Below are 16,740 nucleotides of genomic sequence, written 5' to 3'. Positions count from 1 at the left end.
GTTTTACACAGCTTAATTCAAATTTCTCAGAAACTACTAAAAACAGAAAATGAATTGAAATTACAAAAATGCTCAGAGAAGTATCCTGAGTGAGTTTGCATCTATTTATTTTTTTGTGTTTAGATCCCCTTTAAGGTTTTAGTTTTTATCAGTTATAGACTATTCCATTCTTAGCAATTTTTCAACTGGGCATTTAAATTCAGCCAAGATTTGGGCTTTTTCAGGCGAATTCGTGCTCCTGGCCGTACTGAATCCGAATCCTTAAAATCACGTGACTTTTTGTCACATAAACACTGAAGTTATAAATGTAACCTTTTAACTCTTTCATATCATAATTTACATATGCAAAATTAGGATTCAGATTCGGTTTGGAATTCAGCCGAAACTTTTACAAAGGATTTGGAGTTCGACCGAATCCGAAAATGGTGGATTTGGTGCATCCCTAATAAAAACCTGCTATTACAGAAGGCAATAATGAGTGACACCCCATAAAATGACTCTTCGGTGCCCAGTATATTTGAATTACACAGTATTAATAGGACATTTTAATAAAGGATTAGAGAATATCTGTGGTAATAAGTCAAATCAACTGGACTTGCTGTTTTTTTCTTGAAGACGTTTTTGTCATCCGATTGGCTTTCTTAATTCAGAATGACTTGTACAAAGATCTTCCTGAAATAAATAAATGGGAATGTTCCAGCAAGATCAATGTACAAGTCATTTTGAATTGAGAAAGGCAGTTGAATGACAGATGAATAGTGATGAGTGAATTTTTTCTCCAGGGATGGATTCCCAGCAAAATTCTGTATTTCGCCATTGACAAATTGTTTAGCAGTGAAAATTTGCGGCCATGGCAAAAAAAATAGTGGCAATGTCAAAATAGGTGCAGTCATGTAAAAAAGGTTGTGGTCGCATAAAAAAGGCGTGGTTGCATAAAAAAAGGCGTGGTCACGTAAAAAAAAAAGTTGCGCACCGCCAGTGTTTCGCAAATTTTTCACCGCAAATCGGGACAGATTCATTCATCACTACAGGCAAAACATTTTCAAGAGAAACACAGCAAGTCCAGCTGATTTGACTTATTACCACAGGTATACCAAAACCTGATGAATGAGAATCTTCACAAACATAAGGATAAGAGAAGCTCAGTTACATTATTCTACTATACCATACTTTTGCCAGCTAAGGGAGCTCATTTATTACAGTATATAAGTAAGGCATTTCTGATGAAAGGAATCATGGCTATTCTCACTTATACAGTTTCCCATGAACATGGAGATAAACAAATTTGCCTGTAGAGGAAAGTCCTTGCTAATATGTTTTATTTGATGTTTATTGAAAAAAATAATGTACATTTAAACCTTATTTATAAAAATAGTTGAATACAAAAGTTTGGACATCCCTTGCCAGATAACATATTTAGTTAATTTTTTGTGTGCGAAAAGTAGGAAAAAAATACTGCAGGGATAAGTATGATAAATAAAACCATATTAACATTAACAAGTGTGAATGCACAATTACATTTTATTTCACAAACTTTAAAACCCAGGAACAAAAAATAGTACTTGTGGCATGTGCAAAAGATTGGACACCCTAGTAAGAGTTTCTAGTAACACTGCCCATGGTAGAGATCACAACTTTTAAACACCTAAGTGTCACTGCTAAGTGTCATGCAGTTCCTCAAGGAATTTTTTCCTGCTCTTTCTTGCAAACCTGCTAATTCCAATATATTCTTGGCTCTCTTGGATGTTGATAATCTACCCACATATCTTCAATGATGTTTAAGCCAGAGGACTGTGAGGTCCATTCCTAAAACTATCCAAAGATAGTAGCAGTTTTAGACAGTTCAAGACTACAAATAGAAGGTTTGGCTCATCAAGACTTTTTCAAGGCCCAGAGTGTCAAGGACTTTGTGCACTGTATTCCTGTATTCCATTAACCCTAGGGGCGTTGACTCTCAGCTGAGCCAATATCCTGTAATTAGTAGTCTAAGAATTCAGCTAAAAACAGAAATAAATTACTCAGAATAGACCCTGAGCAAGGTGACATCAATACGCTTTAACACCTTAAAAGTTGCAATAATATAAAACCCTGAGCATGAATCATTGATATCTTTTGCCTTGTAGCATTTAGTACATTTTTGGTTGAGACACATGTAGGATTCTGTTGATGTCTGTAAAATTATCATTTATGTTGACATGTTACAAAAATGTAAACTTCTCATCAATATCCAACTTCCATAAAACAATTTAGACTACAAAATGATTGTGTAAAACTTTTAAATGCAAAAGAGACCTCTAAATCATTTTCCCTTACAGTGTCTAGAGACAGAGACCAAATTACCTTTTTAATACTGAATTTTCATCTTTTGTTATCCAATCCACCCATTATAAAGTCAGATTAACTCACTGAGACCCTTTACTTCATAGGCTGTATTCTTATCAATTGTCACATTTTGTTGAACAGCCAGCCAATGAAATTGCATTTCTGGTAAGCGTGGTGGTGGTGGATTCTATGTTGTTTTTATGTTTTGCTTCTTAACATTTCCTCATAAGCATTAAGTATTCATTTTGGTTGGTTTGTCAGAAGAGGCATGTTAACTTACACAATATGTAACATGAGGCATGACAAATAATGATTTTGTTCAGTTGCGTTTACTTTTTTTCTAACCTTTACATTTCATTTTTATCCCATCAGCAGCATCATAGAAATGCCAGCAAGCAGTTGTGCTGTTCCAGACCCTAGTAAATCTTGTAGGGAGCTGTTCTTCTAGTGTTGCTGCTAAGCCACGTGTCAACTAATGCTTCAAATGTAATACATAGTAAAGTGCCCTTGCCCAGATTTCCAGCCCTTGAACACCAGTTTTTACTGTTTTCACATGAAGCACACATTATTTAATCTATCCAATATCCTTGCCGAGCAATAACTTAATGATCCACTGTACAATTTTAGGTTAAATCCCTTTTGTAAAATGTAGGAAAGAGTTTAACAATGTTGTCTATTACAATTTCAAATACAGAGATCATCCTTATATTATCTATATTTCTTCCAGAAATATAAAATTAGCAACTAATAAATTCGAGAACTTACCGCCAATATATAAGAATACCCACAAGCACCACAAGACAGATAAAGGTCAGGGACGAGACGACAACAAGTGGGATTACTGTCTTCTCCTCTGACTCCAAACCTTCTGCTAGACCAACACGAGATTCGTGGCTACTATTACTTGCCTCTGTAGTCAGACAAAATGGAAACCATCTATATTTACTTGTTGAAGCAGAAGCACTTTATAATACAGCTAATTGCCTAATTACTCCCAGCTTTATCAAATGATGGGAAAATCTCTATATCACAAATTGTATTTTGTGTGGTGGTAATTATAATATTTTGGCATTTATAATATTTTGTTTCTGCATGATAACTGCCACTACAGGGAACAGTAGGGGAATACATGCTTTATTTAGAGCACTAATGAAAAGAAAAGAACAATATGAAGTTTATGTATATGGCAGCAGAGCAATTGCATGTATTTATATTACTGATGATTTCTGGTCTTTTGCCTGATAAATGAATAATCTTAATAATAATTGTTGCATACAGGATTGAATAGTACCATGCCATTTACTGCTACTTAAAGACACCATTATCTAGAAATAGATATAATGATATGACCACCATATATCACAGTTTACAATGTTAGACAAATTGGTTTGAACTTTCATCTGAAAATAATTCGAATTTCCCACCAATGATCTACTGTGCTCGAATAAATTATTAAGGGACTAGTCGGTCTATTTTTCTATTTTCCTCTCTTGCTTTAATTTCCCAACTTTTATAATGGTGGTATGGGCTTACCTTGTTTTTCAGTTTAAATAAGCCTCAGTTATTTGAGTGTATTTCTACAAACTTCCTTACCAAAAGTTTGAAAAGGCTTTGGCTTGGTGGGACATTTTTTGATTCAGAGTTACTGTATTAACAACAGTAATAGAATACGTGCTTTTTAATAACCGTCTGCTCAACACCTCTTCGTGTTTGTTGAAGACTTTGCTGCCCCTTTTGTAAAATTCTATTCCACATTCCTTTAGATTTTCTCTCAGTCTCTTTTCCTTGTGCCTTAAAATATATTTATTTAGAGCAGCCTAACTTAATCTATCTTACTATTCCTACATTATACAATATAAGCCACTGCCACTTAGTATGTGCCACACTCAGTGCCACATCTCTCACTCCTGACCATGCTTAATACCATAACATTTGTCTCATGCCATTTTCATTTTAAAACTGTAAGCCCTACTGACCAGGGCCACTTTACCTCCTATTTGAGTCAGTATTTGTATCTAATCTACATATTTAATGTGTAGTATATAATAATAATAAAAGTAATAAATGTTCCAGTCAGAGCAACAACAGCTACCACCCTATTTGTTTTATAATAGCCTGGGTAGAAAGACCATAAAATTATGTGTGGGCATTCCTGTACCCAGAACAGTTTAAAGGAAATATTGTTTATTTTATAGTCTTCCCCTATACTTTGGGGCACATTTACTAATCCACGAATCCGAATGGGAAAAATTGGGATTGGAAACGAACATTTTGCGACTTTTTTGTATTTTTTTGCGATTTTTTCGTCGCCGTTACGACTTTTTCGTAAATTGTCGCGACTTTTTCGTAGCCGTTACGTCTTGTGCGAATTGTCACGACTTTTTCGTAGCCGTTACAATTTGCTCGTATATTGTCGCGACTTTTACGTAACGCTACGAAAAAGTCGTGACACTTTGCGAAAAAGTCGTAACGGCTACGAAAAAGTCGAAACAATTTACGAAAAAATTGGAAAATACCCATCATTACGAAAAAAACGCATTCGGACGCTTTTCAGACGTTCGTGGATTAGTAAATGTGCTCCTTTGTCTTTTTGCCCTCTGACCCCTCTGAATAAATGGGCTGTTGCTGTTGAGCTGCTAGTCCCTGCATCATGTGACAGACTTACCAGTTGTTGCAGTTCAATAACAGTTGAAGAAAAATAAATGAAATAAATAATGGATATGTAAAAAAAACAAAAAAAACCCAGAGGTACTTTACATAGGGGGTATTTCAGCCTCTTATGGAGAGTTTTTTTTTTTTTGCAAATTGTAGTCTTGTCATTATATTCTTTTTATTCTAATAAAGTACATTTATATTATTTATATTATGTAATGCTACATATTGTACAGACTGCAAAGATACTGACATCTAATCTTTTGTCCAGTTTCTAGATATTTACATTTGTTTTAAAATGTGCAGTTAAAAATTGGACAGAATAAGTGTTATTCCCAAATTATATAAACAATGATATTAAGCATTAACCATGAGTTTCCATTCCAAAAAATTGCCACCATGCCATGCTGCCTGAAGCTCATTGCACTTATTTACAGCTAGACACATTTAGCATTTCAAATATTTGTAATAGTTTCAAATATTTAGAGCTGATTCATGCACACAAGATTCCCCACATATGATACATGATCCGCAAGCGCACTAAAGCCAGTTTCTATATATATATATATAAGCAGCAGTTCATGCATTTCCTATCTTGTCTGTGTACAATCATGGCCTCTAGTTTTTAACCACAGGTCCAGTTAGATATTTGTCTTTTTTATACTATTCAGGGTATTGACATTTTAAAAAGTGGCTCTCTTTTTGAACAATGCTAATGGAGCACTAGTAATCCTGTAAAAGATTATGTGTTGTTGGTATGTTTCCATATTAAATGTATTGAAACCCTTATCCAGAAAACCTTTTTCCAAAAAGCTTTGAATTGCAGAAAGTTCATCTCCCATAAATTCCATTTTAATCCCTTGAGCCACCATTTAGTGATGGGCTGGGTGCTCCCTCAGAGATCACCTGACAGGAAAAAATGCAACTCTACCTGTAACAGGAAGTAGTGTGGGAATAAAAGACAGAACTTTGTTCATTAATTGGCTGATGTGACCTAACATATGTGTGTCCTTGACTTTTTTGTGCGCTATGCTGTGAATCTTTTGATCCCAGGGGCAGCCCATAGTACATAAAATGCCATTTTTTTAATTTAGGATTACCCATTGGCACATACTACTAAAAAAGTATACTTTTATAAAAATGTTGTTTTTAGATGAAGCAGAGATTTACATATAAGCTGCTTTATGCAATATATGTATAACATAGTTATAGGTTTCATTTAACCAAATAATTCTATTTTTTTATAAATTATTTCCTTTTTTTCTATAATAAAAACAGTACCTTGTACTTGAAGGTAACTTAGCTGATTGAATCCATATTGGTGGCAAAACAATCCTATTGGGTGTATTTAATATTTAGATAATTTTAAGCAGACTTGAGGTATTAGGATCCAGAAAACCCCAGGTCCCAAATATTCTGGATAATAGATCCCATACTTGTGTATGCTGTGGTGCCATTAGAATAAAATATTCTGTCATGCCTAAAACCACATGAAGATTTAGGATTAATTAAATATATATGTTATTTAAATATTTAATAAATATACTATATATTGTCTGACTACTGTTATACAATTGCTCCCATAAGTTAAATCATATCTGGTACATTTCTGACAAGCTGCATCTTATAAAGAGTACATTATAATGTCCCTTCCTGCTTGGAGGCAGTTCTTCTGCACTGGCATCTGTCACTATCCTGTGAGTAATAGATTTTCTTTAATGCATATGGCAACAAAACGTTATTTTGTTTTTGGACAATAGTCACGAAATGTATATCTGATGGTGATACTTAATTCACCAGGAGATCCTTCCAGTCGACACAAAGGCATGAATCCAGATAAGGTAAATCACATTTATACTTCTAGAAAGAGTCTTTTGTGCTGGTATTTACATATCGTACTGTGCACTGTGCAATATACCACATTACAATTTATCCATTTAATTGAAATCTGTTTAACTTTGTTAGAAGGGTATAAATAAATATACAATCTCTATGTATTGCTGCTCTATACTAGTGTACAGCTATGGGACCTGTTATCCAGAATGCTCCGGACATGGGGTTTTACGGAGAAGGGATCTTTCCGTAATTTGGATCTCTATACCTTAAGTCTGCTAAAAAATCATTTATATAATGAATAAAACCAATAGGATTGTTTTGCCTCCAATAAGGATTGATTCTATCTTAGTTGGGATCAAGTACAAGGTACTGCTTTATTATTACAGAGAAAAAGGAAATAATTTTATAAAATTAAAATTATTTGCTTATAATGGAGTCTATGGGAGACGGCCATTCTGTAATTCGGAACTTTCTGGATAACGGGTTTCCGGATAAATAAATCCTATCAGGAAAAAAAGACAATGGGGCACATTTACAAAAGCACGAACGCTCCGAGCGTATTTTCGCCGTTTTTTTCGGGCGGCCGCACGACTTTTTCGGACGTTTGCACGAAAAAATCGGAAAGGTTTTACCTCTGTTTACAATTGTTCAGTACGAAAATTTTGTGACTTTCGGATCGCCAATACAATATTATCGTGACTAATACGATTTTTTCATAAGCATTTTCGTGATATTTGCGATCTTCAGAAATTTTCATTTCCAATCCGATTTTTTCCCATTCGTGATTCGGATTCGTGGATTAGTAAATGTGCCCCAATGTGTTCCTTAAAGAGACTAATTTTAACAATCCATTGAAATGAGAAGAAATGAGGTTTTATATTATTATGTAAAAAGTGGTTTGAATGACTTTAAAGAAATTTAGGAAATAAATAAATAAATGGCAAGTCACCAAATGTGGAAAAACATCCCACAGCAAAAAAAAAAAAAACATTTAAAAAAAAACCCAAAAAACTGGGAGTGAATTAAAGAACTCACGTGTTTTCGGACATTGTTTTACCCACAACCAAGCATCAACGAATCATATATCAACAATTTTTTCTACTAATTTATGCTGAACTTTTCCCACTTGTTGCTTGCCTAGCTTGACAACCATTATCCTTTAATGAAACACTAATAAAATTTTCTTTTTATCGGTAACCTGTATTTGCTGCTCCATATTTTTTAGAGGTATGGGATCCTTTATCCAGAAAGCTCCGAATTACGGAAAGCCCATCTCCCATAGACTCCATTTTAATCAAATAATTCAGAATCTTAAAATTGATTTCCTTTTTCTCTGTAGTAATAAAACAGTACCTTGTAATTGATCCCAACTAAGATATAAATAATCCTTATTGGATCCAAAACAATCCTATTGGGTTTAATTAACGTATTGATTTTTTAGTATGGAGATCCAAATTACGGAAAGACCCCTTATCCCGAGCATTCTGGATAACGGGTCGTATACCTGTACTAATGTTACATACAGGTACCTGGTTTACATACTTCCTTTTTTTTTAAAGTTACATGCATTCCAGTAAGTGCATGGAACATTTTTTGCAAGTGACTAATTGCTGCACACTCAGGAGTGCCACTTAACCTTCTAGCAGACACTCCTACAGAAAATCATTAAAGGAACAGTAACATCAAAAAATTAAAGTGTTTTAAAGTAATTAAAATATAATGTTGCTCTGCAAAAAAACTGGTGTTTTTGCTACAGAAAAGCTACTATATAAATAAGCTGCTGTGTAGCCATGGGGGCAGCCATTCAAAGGAGAAAAGGCACAGGTCACATAGCAGATAACTAGTAGATAAGCCCCATATAATGGGGGTTTACCTGTTATCTGCTAAGTAACCTGTACCTTTTCTCCTTTGAATGGCTGCCCCCATGGCTACACAGCAGCTTACTTATATAAACTATAGTAGTCTTTCTGAGGCAAACACACCAGTTGTAGCAATGCAGGGCAACAGTACATTATATTGTAATTACTTTTATACACTTTCATTTTTTGGTGTTACTGTTCCTTTAAGTTTGTGCTTGACTTTATATATAAACCGATTAGAAATGGTAGCTCAATTTAAAACTGCCTTACAAAGTGGATTAGCTTTTGGGTTATGACAGTTTTGCTATGCTTGTACTGACAAATTAAAGAGATGCTCTAAAATGGTTTGTGCCCTCCTATATCAGAGAGGAATACCTTAGTGTCCAGAGTCTAAGAGATTAAGACTTTGCCAACCCTTTTATTATGTACTGTATATTATTTGCAAATGAGTATTCTGCTGCTAGTCTGTGGGTATGTGTGTACCTGGTCCAAGTTCTATAAATACAGCAGCATTCTGCTTCCTTATAGATTATTATTGTATGACAATTTATGGAATGCTTATTCTTTTGGAAGATTATTCTTGCAGTGCAGATCAATAATATCCTAGGTTAACTATTGATGGCACACATTTTCCAAATTCTAATGAATGGAAAAATTCTGATTTAATCCCTGCTTACAATTTGCATTGGTTGATTAACTATTAAGAGACACATTCCTCTACATTGATAAAATTGTCTAGTTAACCCTTTCCTGACTGTTAGGAATGTCTTTTGTAAATGTGCTAAAAGGATCATAAAGGATTTCCAACCATTCACATTTTACAAAACCTGAACTATTTTCACTTCAGAAAAAAAAGTTTTGGTGAGGACAGACTGATACTGCAATAATATTGTTTGCAAAAATGGTTCATATTTTTCCTGGCACCAATTTAGATTATTTTTTAAATAATTAGATTTATTTTTAATTTTATAAATATCCTTTAGAGATATTTGATACATCACCCTTATATTTTTATATGATAACATTACATAACTTGTTAAATGTTGCAAGAGGTTCACACTGATCATTGCTGTGGATAGTTTGCCCATTAATCTCTGTCTCTACCAGGGTTATGTAATAAAAAGTATGAAGTTTGCACCAGGTTTAATCACCTATAGCAACCAATTTATCAACAGCATTTACTGGCCATGTGTTTGAATTTAATTTAAAATATGGGGGTACATCTACTATAAATTTCATCAATGTTATACAATTCTTTTTTTAAGGCAGAATATTAGCATGTATTGCATGTTGTTCACATACATTCCACATGCTAAACGGCTAAATATGTCAGATATTGTCTGCGATATCTAATATGTAGACAACTTTCAAAGTGCTATACTAAAGTGAAAAATGTTTACATATATGAATTTTTAATTTAAACTTCAATATGATCATATTGTGTGACTAAATGTGATTTACCTTATTTTAGGTTTTAGTTTGAATTTCTAATAAAAACTCCTTTGCATTTTTTCTGAGCACTAACTAATACTAAACTGCTATATTCTTGTACAGTATAGGATTCGTTATCTGGAAACTCGTTATCCAGAAAGTTCCAAATTATGGAAAGGCCATTTCCCATAGACTCCATTTTAAACAAATTATTCCAATTTTGAAACATTATTTCCATTTTCTCTGTAATAATCAACAATACCTTGTACTTGATCCAAGTATTTTTGTTGCAGACCTTTAACCAGGGGTGGGAATTGAATGGACTAAACATCTGGTTGCCAATTGCATGGAAAATTTAAGCAGAATAGTTCTGGTGGTCGACCTGCTGGAAGGTCCATGGCCTGCACCAGCTATCAGAAAGCAGCCCACCACTGCAAGTGCTGACTGTATCTTTTGTATCTTTTTGTTCACCAGAGCAACTTTGATCCTGTTTGGCTCTGGCATCAGGAGCAGGTGTTGCTGTTAAAGAGCATCTGTCATGTAAAAATTGTTTCCCCCTGCACTCCTGGTGGGGGAAAAAATATTAGTTTTTGTGGCACATACAATTCTGGGTCACACGGAAGAACATAATTAGTGAGTGCCCCGGTTTGCTTATTGTGCACGTGTGTGATGTAAGAATGGTGATGCCTTCCTCCTACATCACATGCATTCACATAAAAGTGAGCTGGGGAATGTACTCATTTGTTGCTTACATGAAACCCAGCATGGCTACCTGCACTGGAAGGTCCTTTCTGATGTGGAGTGCTTTTTATTACAATATATTATTGATTTCTCCATCTAGAGTGTCTGTTAGCCCGCATGCCTAGTGGCGGAAACTCATTTTATGCAACAAGTGCAGCAACACCCGCTCCTGATGCCAGGGCCAAACAGGATTAAAGTTGCTCTGGTGAGCAAAAAGATACAGGTAGTTCAGGATATACCTTTCAGTAGAGGGGAAAATGGATATGTAATAGGTGCTCTTAAAGACAGCATCAAGCAAACTTTTAGGTATGGGATCTATTATCAATTCCACAATTTGAAGCTACTTAAAAACCTAAAATGGCATTTCCATATTTCAGAACCTTCTGGATAATGGGTTTCCAGTAATATACCTCAAAGGCATTCTATTGCCTGGTAATACAAGTTTCTTATTTCTCTGATGTATATCCAATAACTGAATTGGGGTGGGATGGGATGCCATTCTGCCAGTTTTTTAAAACTGCTAGATTTGAATCCCACCAGGCAGGTGCAAAAAATTGGGATACTCATGCTTTTATTTTTTTTTCATACTGGAGCTTTTTAGCATGTTATCCTATTTATTGTGCAGCTAATCATGTCTTCATGACTAAGAGAATTTTATCCACTTGCTATGTGGAACATGAAGACCCAATTAGCTGTGTAGGCTATATTGCTGGTCATTGCAGTGTAAGCACTAGCAAAAAGTTTGTGTGGAAACAGTAATTGGGAAGTGGAATTTGTAATGAAATGCTGGGGGCCACACTGTGAGTGTGTCATGAAATGCTAGGGATTCACCCAACTGTGCTTAATATGTCCATAGATCACAGGATATCCAAACCAACAGCTTTGTGTTAGATATAGAACGAATGTATAGGTGGCTGCAGAGATTCATAAAGGGTTAAGGCCACATCTTATAGCAGTGTGGGACCAGACTTGTAGTTATCAAAACCCTCTCAATGCTCCATCATAGAATGTTGTAATATAAGATGCAGAAGAAGCCTCCAATCATGTTTATTTTGTTTTAGTAATAATATAAAACAAATATTGCGCTTTCATAGTGTACACAAGGCATGAGAACTTGGAAACAAATCCCAAATTCAAAATCTGGATCATGGTGGAACGCAGGTGATCATGCAAATGTTTTATCTTGCACAATCCAAGATGAATGATCATTAAAATGGTTTCGGTACATGGTACATTGCTACATGATGTCTTTTAACCCTTACCCACTTACACAAGTGAGCTATATCTTAGTAAAAAAGATTGTTTTGGATATCCTTTTCCAGACTTTATGGACATTTCTAGATGTTTAGAGGTGATTTTGGCACTATTTTTTGATTGGACATGGAATGATGGGAGGCCAGTCCAACCGATGTTATATAAAGCTGGAGGCCACACAGGGTCACACAGGGCAGACTGTATCATAAAATGAAGGGACTGCTGTGTTATTAAATGCTGTAGTGCCACACTGTGTGAATCATGGATTCTGGGGACACATCAAGAAATGATGGGCAGGGCCGGATTTCACTTGGCGGCGCCCCGAGGCCGCCCCCGCGAGTGCGCAATCGCGCGGCGCCCTCTCCCCCTGAGTGCGCATGCGCAATCAATGCGCATGCGCATTCGCGCATTTAAACTCGGGAGAGGTCCCGACTGCTCCGTATGGGAGCCAAATTTTAAAAATTCTGTTGCGGCGGGGCGGCATGCCGCCCCTAAACTTGTGCCGCCCTAGGCCCGGGCCTTTGTGGCCTTTCCACAAATCCGGGCCTGATGATGGGGCCAGTCCAGACAGTACCATGAAATGCTGGGGGACTGATTGTGTCAGCAAATTTTTTAGGGCTAGACTACACCATGACATGCTAGGGACTAGATTGTGTAATACAATGCTGTGGGCAATATTCATAATAAGCTACAATGTGTCTGTCATACCGTTGCCACCCATTCAGTTTTGAATGGGTCAAAACTGCCTGTCTGGTTTTCCAAATTCACATTAGGTTTTTTTTTTAACTCTTAGGGCTCGGGCACATTGGGAGATCTCCCTTGTCGAGGGTGACTAATCTCCCCGATATGACATCCCGCTGGTGAGAATGTAAATTGCCAGTGGGATGGCATCCACGCTGCCAGCAATTTGCTGAAATCGCCAAAGTTGCCTCAAGAGGCGCCGTGTATGGCGGGATGTCATATCGGGAGATTAGTCGCCCGCGACAGGGGAGATTTGTCCGGGGGCGACTAATCTCCCTGTGTGCCACAGCCCTTAAGTTAAATTTTCGTATATTATATAATAGCCAGTTAGCAACTTTGAATTATTTGCCTTTTTCTTTTGACACTTTCCAGCTTTCAAATGGGGGTCACTGACCCTGGCAGCCAAAGACTATTGCTCTGTGAGGCCACAATTTCATTGTTACTAAAATTCCAAACTTGAGAGTTGCTGAATATTAAGCTAATTTATTTGTTATTTGTTTTCAACAATTTATTTTCCTGCCTTCCTTCTTATATAGGTATTTTCATTTTCCTATACCTGTCTCTCTGGTGCTATTTTGGTCCAGCTACTTTATTTTACCTTTATCCCTCATCACTATTTTTAATATGTCCCTTGGACATTTGTTTTCCATAAGAACCAGGCAGCAAGTGATTGTGAATGGCTGGAACAACTTACTTGGCATATCATTGGTTCTATGTCTACAATTTTCTAAGATGTAATTTCAGTCTGTATTAGTTTAGCTGTCACTTTTACATTGCTGCACTATATAAAGGATCTTGTTATATCATAAGGTTGTTATATAAAATGGCTTGCTCTATCATACAATGTCTATACCAGCACATACAGAACAGTTTTAGTTTAATCAGAATAACTGTAGTTTTATTCCCAATAGGTCTATATGTTACATACATACCCATTACATTGATTTTGTCAGTTGGAACTATTATTGATTAATGGCTAATGGCTAAACTGCCATACTGCTGTGTTATTTACAAACATGAGGCCATAACTGTTCCTTCTCCACAGATTCAATAGTAACAAATATTCACAAACGAATCACTTCTACAGATTAAATGGCTCAGTGCTGATGGCTAATAATGACTGACAGTTTTCTTATGACACGGATGTTATTTCGCAAACAAAAGAAGCAATCTTACATTGCGACTAAACAGGAATGGATTGCCTTAACATACAATACAGAACATGCAATCAGCATGGATTAAGAAAAGCAATATATGGTGGAGACCCACCTTGATTAACAACATCTTCAATTCATCATAAATAGGGATGGGAGTCATTGGACATTCATCAGTGGGAAGAAAAAGCAGATCATAACTGTTCTTATTTATTTAATAGAGTAAGTGTAAATTGTGCATGCAGACTAACAACATGCATATGAGTTCTCTAGTGCATGCAGTGTCTACACAGGGACAAGGCTTCAGTGTCCAGGTACTGTAGTTTGAAATACTGCCATCATTATTATGGTACCATTTTATTTGATACACGTTTTGAATGGTGTTCTGACACATTAGAGGTTTAAATATGAGATATGTCAGTTCATCTGTTTCCTTTCCTTTTCTTATCTCTTTCACCCTCACTGATAAATTAGCAACAGGACTAGCAAACAGCAGTGCAGTAATTTATAATGAGGCTTTATAATGAGCAAAGGCATAACTATAGAGGAAGCAGACCCAATGGTTGTGGGGCCCTTACTGCAAGGTCTCCTTATTCTATAGTTATAGAAACTATAGTACCCAGCTGCCCCACTCGAGTCCCTCACTCCCTAGCTGCTCTCCTACCTAGAAGCGATCCGGTGGAGGAAGCTGGTGGGAAGTGGGAGACATAATCGGGGTGAGCGGCTGGGCACTGGGAGGTGGATTGCAGTTGCTGTGCACGCTGAGCCCCTCTGCAGATTTTTTTGTGAGGGGGTTCAGTGTGGAGTAATTATGCAACTGGCTTTGAGATAAAAGGGATTTTGCCTTATCCTTTGGTGCGCTGGTTCATCAGATGCAGATACCTAGAATCCCTACAAAAAAGCATGATGGGACTTCTATTGTTTGCCAAAAAGAAAATGAAAATAAATTACACGAGTAACAGAAATTGTATTTGATATTCTGTACTCTGATTGTCCACAATTCAAGACACTGCTTGCCCTCAAGTATATTTTTGCATTCCACTATAAAGTAAAGATTAAATTTGTTAAGGAGAGTTTCAGTGTACGCTGCATTTCAGCAAACCTAGGTAGTTTAGACAATGTTTAAGTGAGACAAATTGCAAGATATGATTCTTACATGAAGTGCCCCATACAGGTAGGTATTTTAATATATGGTATAAATTCCAAGCCAAACAAAGCTGATTAGCTGTACCAGCAGGAATCTAGCTTTCTTGCATTTCCAATTTAATGAACCAAGCGACAAATTATCCAAGTAATACCCCCTGCAGAGCTCCAGACCTTTATGTTTTCGTTCTGAAACAATGATAACAAGGAGGGGGCTGACTAACAATTAAGACTATGTTTGCTGCAAAAGTATAAACCAGTGCTTCTTATACATGAAAATAAAATGACACATGAACTATGATACACAAATCTGTGATATACTGTATCTACAAATTGATGGCACAGAGATACAGTTCATGAAGATCTGTGAAATATACTCATTAACTACCACTTGGCCACAGTTAAAAATTTTGTATATTATATTCATAATTTAAATTGCACCACTTTATATATTTAAAAATATATCACACCCTTTTTAAAAACAAAAAAGTATGTAAATATATACAATAAATCTAAATCTATAAATTATATAACTAGATAAATAAAAAAAAAATATGAATGTTACTCCTTCTGAGATTCTGTAAGCAGCTTTATATAATGTGCAAATAACATTTTCATGGAAAATGTCGCCCTCCAGTGTTTTTATCACGCACTACAATTTTTTTTCTTACCGTCTGGTATCTATTAATATTTTATGCCCTTATTTTTTCTAGCATATGAAGGCAACAAATAAGTGGCAGAAGAACTGGAGGAAGTTAACACTATTAATATGTACATTTAGAAAACAGTCACATGTATAAATAAAAAGGAGTACATTAGAATCCGTATTGCACTGCCATTTATATATCCAGCTATACCTTATAATGAAATATGTCTTTAAAACACAAAATAAATAAAACCATTGTTTGGAATAAAATGTGTTTGGAATATCTGATATCATACATATGTTATTGAGCTGAAATTGCCAAAATTGTTGTGCGTGGAATGGTGAGTGTATGTGTGTTGTGTGAATGTTATAGAGATCTGCTCCACTGGGGCAGTGGATGGTATAAATTGTGATAAATTGTGAGAATCTCTCTAAGGAACTGTACTATATATATATATATATATATATATATATATATATATAGCATAGAGAATATATAAAAAGAATAATAATACATTCTTCCAGAGAGCTATGTGGGCTGTGTTTCAGTAAGGAATATTCATTATATTAAGCTATATTTTTTCCTGGTATTACCTAAACCTTTCTGTAATCTAGACCTGATAAACTTGTGTAACAACTGGTTTACTCATTAATACACTAATGCACAAGGCTAACAAGGACTTCTTTGGAACTAGTTGGGTCATTCCTAATGGGAGCAGATCTCTACCTTTAACAGTTTTTCTTGTAAATGATGAGTAATAGTAACTGAATTGTGTCTGACTTGTGAGGTAGCACAGGATATAACACCTGAGAAGACACAAATTTGCAGGCCTTCAACAGACACCCAAGAAGGGAGGCTTGGCCCTCCATTCATGTATTCATGTTCCCCTAAGGTCAAATGATCAAGCTGGCATAGCTTTTATAGCTTACCCTTCTGCAGTGAAGCCCTTCATAAACTGGT

The 16,740-nt window shown here is 35.8% G+C and overlaps 1 protein-coding gene across 7 annotated transcripts in view; it reads right to left on the bottom strand.

The window, feature by feature from the left end:
* ptprz1 (protein tyrosine phosphatase, receptor type Z1) overlaps positions 1-16,740 on the bottom strand; it is a 137,474-nt gene that overhangs the window by 30,982 nt on the left and 89,752 nt on the right. For 4 of the 7 annotated variants that reach the window (XM_031897560.1, XM_031897561.1, XM_031897562.1 and 1 more), the window contains one exon: positions 3,088-3,232. In XM_031897560.1, coding sequence (XP_031753420.1) covers positions 3,088-3,232 — 145 coding nt within the window. 7 annotated transcript variants of the gene reach the window in all.

The sequence above is a fragment of the Xenopus tropicalis genome, chromosome 3 (assembly GCF_000004195.4).
Source record: "Xenopus tropicalis strain Nigerian chromosome 3, UCB_Xtro_10.0, whole genome shotgun sequence".
NCBI classification, from domain to species: Eukaryota; Metazoa; Chordata; class Amphibia; order Anura; family Pipidae; genus Xenopus; species Xenopus tropicalis.
This window is presented reverse-complemented; position numbering and strand designations above follow the sequence as displayed.